General features: G+C 43.6%; 1 protein-coding gene across 1 annotated transcript in view; it reads left to right on the top strand.

Moving 5' to 3' along the window:
* The window catches only part of LOC135109544 (uncharacterized), a 1,804-nt gene extending 890 nt beyond the window's left edge, over window positions 1–914 (top strand). Inside the window, exon 1 of the mRNA XM_064020942.1 lies at window positions 1–914. This exon is cut by the window's left edge and continues 890 nt beyond it. Within this exon, the coding sequence (XP_063877012.1) occupies window positions 450–914 (465 nt within the window). The 5' untranslated portion in view covers window positions 1–449.
* The last annotated feature ends 5,629 nt before the right edge of the window (window positions 915–6,543 follow it).

Raw genomic sequence — 6,543 nt, 5'->3', positions numbered from 1 at the left:
GTGCGGTGCAGAAAGGCTGCACAACACTAGCTTGTGTAGAGGCGAGAGGCGATGGAACGCTTCATTATGGAGTGGTGTAGATGTGAGCGACACAGAGGCACACTTTTAGAGAGGCAATTCTGGGAGCCACAGGTGAACCAGCGTGGTGGTGGCAGACCACACCAGACAAGGGAGGAGGTGCTTACACACAGAGGCAGCTGGCAGTGCTGCCAGTGTGTCGTGGCAAGGAAGAAAGGGAAGGGACCCTAAAAGAGATGAAAAAGTCCCTTGTGCACGCCTGGGAAGTACGCCTGAGGGAGTTTAGGTGTTAAATTAGAGGAGACATGTTGACTCTGTGCTCTCTAGCGGCTGACTTGCGGAAGACGTCACGAGAACAATAAGATCAAGATTAAGAACATCGTCATTGTTCTCCTCCCGACTTTGTGAGAAGGGAAATTGAGTGCACCAGCATGGGAGGTGCTAAGATCCAAGACGTCAAGAGGAAAGTCAAGGAAGAAGTGCAAGAAATGGAAGAGAGAAGCCTGCTAGTTGTCCAAGGAGGAGGCAACAACTTAGTAGAGGCAGGTGCTGAAGACACAGTAAAGGCAGTGATAGAAGCAGTGAGGGCAGCAGAAGAAAAGATGTGTTTGGCTGTGGTGGGGGTCCTGCGGCGCCCACGGGAAGGAGTGCAGTATGAGAAAGTCAGAAGAGAAATGAACCGCAAGATATGCATGGAACTCATGAAGGTCAAAATGGAATGGATGGCAGGGAAGAAGGGCAACGTGAGCTTCCTGGACATGGATGGGATCCTCGACCAGGACAAATTCTTCGGGAGAGACGGGGTCCACCTCAACCACAACGGGAATGAGAGGCTAGGACGTCGACTGGCCGAGTGGATGAGGGCGAGGCAGGTGTGTTGTGTGGACGACGCATGATGAGGAGGACCCACTGATGTCAGCAAACATGGAAGAAAAGAGACTAACCAGGCAAGTAAATGTGTGAAGATTGGCTGTATGAATGTGAGAGGATGGGGTGTGGGCAAGTTTGAGGATGTATGCAAGGAGCTCAGGGAGTGGAGGTTCGACTTAGTCGGGCTCACTGAGACTCACCTGAGAGATGATGTACGAATGGAGGGATGCGAGTATGTTATGATTGGAAAGGGGCGTAAGGCACAGGAAACACTGGGAGGAGGCGTAGCCCTACTCTACAAGAAAGAAAGAGGACTGAAAGTAGAGGAGATTGATGTGGGGGAGTGTACAAGTAGTGAGGATGTGCTTGCAGTAAGAGTGGAATGCATGGATGGTCGTGGCAGACCAGAGAAGGTGGTACTGGTGGTAGCGTACATGACTGTCATGGGTGAAAGAGCAGAGAGGGAAAATAGGAGGAAGTATAACATACTTAAGAAAGTTGTGAGAGAGCATGGAGAGGAGAGAGTGCTAATTATGGGTGACATGAATGCACATGTGGGAATACTGGGGGAACAGGTGAACAGGAATGGTGAAATGCTTGGAGAGTTTGTTGATGAACTGGAGCTGGAAAATCTGAACGTTACTTTGGCTGAGGGGCGTTTGACTTGGAGTGCAAGAGAACAGGAATCGGCAATTGACTACATGTTGGTGAATGGAAGAATGCGTGAAATTGTGTCGCACATGTGGATAGATGAGGATGGTTTGGTTGATACTGTGTCCGATCACAACATGCTGGTGGTGGAGTGCTTGATGCAGGGTGGGAATGAAGTGAAAGTGGCAAGTAAGAGAAAGAAGTGGAGACTGAGAGATGTAGGGTGGGAGAACTTTCAGGTTGATCTGAGTGAGAGAAGCTGGGACGACGAAAGTGTGCATGACGTGGAGCATCTGAATGAGAAACTGGTTGAGGACGTGAGGGGTGCTGCTGAGAACCAGATAGGATTTGTGAAAGTAGGTAGAAGAAAGAATGTATGTAAACCATGGTGGAATGATGAAATCAGAGCGGCTAGGAAGGAGCGAAAGAGAATGAGTAGACAGTGTAGATGGCTGAGGAAAAAGAGGCATGAAAGCGATGAGGCAGAGAATGAGTATCTGAATGCATGGGCAGCGTATGTGAAGCAGCAGCGGTTGACGAGACGAATGATAATGAATGCTAAAGTGAAGAGTGAAAGGAGCGTGATTCAATCTTTAAGGGAGAAAGGTATGGAAGGTGGCCGTGAATGGTACAAGTTCATGAGAGGTGAGAATATGTCAGGCAGTGTTGGTGTGGAGAGTCTAAAAGTGGAGGGTGTAGTTATAACAGAGAAGGAGGGAATCAGGGAGGCAATCAAAGGGTTCTGGGAAGAAGTAGGTGGGGTAGGTGAAATGTTTAGTGTGAGAGAAGGATGTGTAACACTGGAAAGGAAGAATGCAGATGAACTGGATGAAAGAATCAGTAGGGATGAAGTGGAGAGGTGTGTGAGAAGGCAGAAGAATGGCAAGGCAGCAGGTCCAGATGATATACCCTATGAGTTCTACAAGAATGGTGGGGAGGTAGTGATAGACAGAATGACTGAGTTATTCAACCGAGTGTGGGATGAAGAGAGAGTGCCAAGAAAGTGGAATGAGAGCCGAGTGTGTCTGTTGCATAAGGGAGGATTTAAGAGTAAGAATGAGCTGAAGAACTACAGGCCAGTTGCATTAGTGAATACAATAGGTAAAGTTTTCAGTGCAGTGTTGAATGAGAGACTGTGTAAATGGATTGAGACAGCTGGAGTGCTGGGTGAAGAACAGAATGGTTTTCGTAGGGATAGGAGAGCTGAGGACAATATGTTTGTGGTGAATGAAATGATTGAGAAGAAAAAGAAGGATGGGGGTAAATTGTACCTAGGTTTTCTGGATATAGAGAAAGCTTATGATAGAGTGAACAGAGAAATGCTAGGTAGAGTCTTAGAAAAGATTGGATTGAGTGCAAAGATAGTTAACATAGTGCAAAGTATGTATGTGGACACAAGAGCTAGATACAGGCTAGGAGACATAGAAACAGACTGGGTGAAGAGTGAGAGAGGAGTTAGGCAGGGCTGTATATTGTCACCAACCCTTTTTAGCCTGTATACAGAGGAGCTAGCAGCCAGGATGAGAAGAATGAATGTAGGGGTAAGTGTGGGGAATGATAAAGTATGTGTGCTCCTTTATGCAGATGACGTAGTTGTTATGAGTGAATCGGCAGATGAACTTCAAAGTTTGTTGGATGTAGTTGATGGCTATGGTAAAGACTTTGGAGTAAGGTTTAGCAGTGAGAAAAGCAAAGTAATGATTGTGAATAGATCAGAGGATGAAAGTAATGTGGTATGGAGACTTGGAGAGAATGAGTTGAGACAGGTGCAAGAATACAAGTACTTAGGGATGTGGATGAGTCCTAGTGGGTGTGCAAAGGCAAAGAATGAAAAGATAAGTATGGTAAACCAGTGGGTAGGTCGATTGGGAAGCGCGGCAAGGATGAGAGCAAGTAAGTATGATGTGTTGAGAGAAGTGTGGAAGAGTGTGGCTGTGCCATGTATAATGTATGCTATGGATGTGATTGCATGGAATGAAAGTGAAATTGATAAGTTAGAAGTGGGCCAGAATAGAGTAGCAAGGATGGCACTGAGTGCACCGAGGTGCACAGCAGTTGAAGCCTTGAGAGGTGACATGGGATGGAGCACCTTCAGAGAAAGACTGACAAAAGCCACACTTAGGTACAAGATTAGGCTTGAGAGAATGGATGATGCAAGAATAGCAAGGAAGGTGTACCTGTGGAATGAAAGTGGAAGCAAATGGAGGAAGAGATGCATGAGAATGACAGACAGGAATGGATTGCAAGTTGTGTGGGCGATAAGAATGGTTGGTAGGAATCAAAATGAGCGTGAATGGGTGGTAACAAGAGGAGGCAGAGTGGGAGCCGAATGGGATGTGAGAAAATGGAAGAATGAGATAGACAAAGAAGTGAAATGTGTGGGACTGAATGAATGGAAGAATGAAATGGAAAGAAAGAAGACCCTGGAATGGTACAAGGAGAAAGAGGCCCCGAGGTATGAAAGGTGGTATGATGGAAGCCTGGGCGGTGATCTTCTCTTCCGAGCGAGGGCACAGTGTATGGATGTGAATGCAAGGAGTTACAGGTGGTCTGAGTCCGGCAGCAAAGTGTGCCAGATGTGTGACATGGGAGAGGATGAGACGGTGGAACATGTGGTGCTGGAGTGTGTGAAGTATGCCAGAGACAGGAATGAGATGATGCAAGTGATACTGACTGAGTTAGGGCATGATAGGAATGAAAGAGTGGACAAGACAGGAAAGGAATGGATGGTGTTGTTGCTGGGACTGTGTAGAGAGGCGAATGAAAGGATGATTGAGGCAGTGAAAGAGTTTCTGGAGAGAATGTGGCGTGCCAGATGGATGAACAATTAGGATAGAGGATGCTGTTCGTTTCTCTTTTTTTCCCCTTCTACAGGAGTTGCCGATCCAAAGGCCTGGCTCAGGAGTGATCCTGAGCCACCTGTACCATCAAGATCAAGATACACCTTCACGGGAGAAAAAATAAATTAGAAAACGAGCGAAAAAATAGAAGGACTATTTTGGATAAATGACATTGCATTCTATTTGATGTTTCTTTTCCAAGAATTCTCTCGTTTAAAAAAAATGACATTTTCACCAATATATATATATTATATATATATATATATATATATATATATATATATATATATATATATATATATATATATATATATATATATATATATATATATATATATATATATATATATATATATATATATATATATATATATATATAGCAAGAGAAGAGAAGAAAATTAAGAACATAAGAACATAAGAACATAAGAAATAAGGGAAGCTGCAAGAAGCGACCAGGCTTACACGTGGCAGTCCCTGTATGAAACACACCTACCTATTTCCATCTGCTATCCCCATCCATAAACTTGTCTAATCTTCTCTTAAAGCTCTCTAGTGTCCTAGCACTAACTACATGATTACTGAGTCCGTTCCACTCATCTACCACTCTATTTGAGAACCAATTTTTTCCTATCCCCTTCCTAAACCTAAATTTTTCAAGCTTGAACCCGTTATTTCTTGTTCTACCCTGGTTGCTGATCCTAAGAATTTTGCTTACATCTCCCTTGTTATAACCCTTATACCACTTAAAGACTTCTATCAGGTCCCCTCTTAACCTACGTCTCTCTAAAGAATGTAAATTTAACAGCTTCAACCTCGCCTCGTAAGGGATACTCCTCATCCCCTGTATCCTTTTAGTCATTCTCCTCTGTACTGATTCTAATAGACCTATATCTTTCCTGTAATGTGAGGACCAGAACTGCACAGCGTAGTCTAGATGAGGTCTGACCAGCGCCAAGTATAACTTTAATATTACTTCCGGCCTTCTACTTTTAACACTCCTAAAAATGAATCCTAGTACCCTATTTGCCTTGTTTCTGGCTTCTATGCATTGTTTCCCTAGACGGAGTTCAGAGCTAACTATAACTCTTAAATCTTTCTCGTACCATGTATCTACCGGATTTTGGTTGTTTAATGTGTACCTATTGTGTGGGTTTCCTCTACCTACGCTAAGCACTTTGCATTTATTGATATTAAATTGCATTTGCCATCTATCCGTCCATTCATTCATCCTATCTAAATCTGCCTGCAAGGCGATGGCATCCGATTCTGACCTAATTAATCTACCTATCTTTGTGTCATCCGCAAATTTACTAACATCACTACTAATTCCACTATCCAAGTCATTGATATATATTAAAAATAACAATGGCCCTAATACTGATCCCTGTGGCACCCCACTAATTATATGACCCCACTCGGATTTCGAGCCGTTTATTACCACTCTGTCGCCTGTTACCAAGCCATGACCCTATCCAGCCTAACACCTTCCCATCTATCCCGTGTGCCCTAACCTTTCTCAAGAGCCTTTGATGGGGTACCTTGTCAAATGCTTTACTAAAGTCCAGATATAAGATATCATAACTATCACCATTATCTACTGCCTCGTACACCTTACTGTAAAAACTTAACAAGTTTGTCAGGCAAGACTTCCCCTTCGTGAAGCCATGCTGTGACTGATTTATCAAGTTATGTTTGTCTAAATGTTCCCTAATGTTCCTCGCTATTATTGACTCTAACATTTTACCTACAACTGAAGTTAAACTGACAGGTCTATAATTAGACGCTAAAGTTTTATCTCCTTTCTTAAAGATGGGTACTGCATTAGCCTGCCTCCACATTACTGGTACCTCACCCGACTCCAGTGATTTCCTAAAGACAGAAACTAACGGCTCACTAATAATCTCTTTACATTCCATAAGTACTCTGGGATATATTTCATCGGTCCTGGTGTCTTGAACTTTTTTAGCCTATCTATTTCCTGTTCCACTATCTCCCTAGTTATGGAAATATCTGTCAGCTTCTCATTCTCATCTGCTCTAATCATCTGTTCACTATTTGGCATATCCTGCATGTTTTCCTGGGTGAAGACAGTTAAAAAATAATCATTCAGAAGTTTACTAATCTCCTCCCAGAACTAACCAGCTCCCCATCTGCTGCCTTTAAT

This window comes from Scylla paramamosain, chromosome 19 (assembly GCF_035594125.1).
Source record: "Scylla paramamosain isolate STU-SP2022 chromosome 19, ASM3559412v1, whole genome shotgun sequence".
In the NCBI taxonomy this organism is placed as follows: domain Eukaryota; kingdom Metazoa; phylum Arthropoda; class Malacostraca; order Decapoda; family Portunidae; genus Scylla; species Scylla paramamosain.
This window is presented reverse-complemented; position numbering and strand designations above follow the sequence as displayed.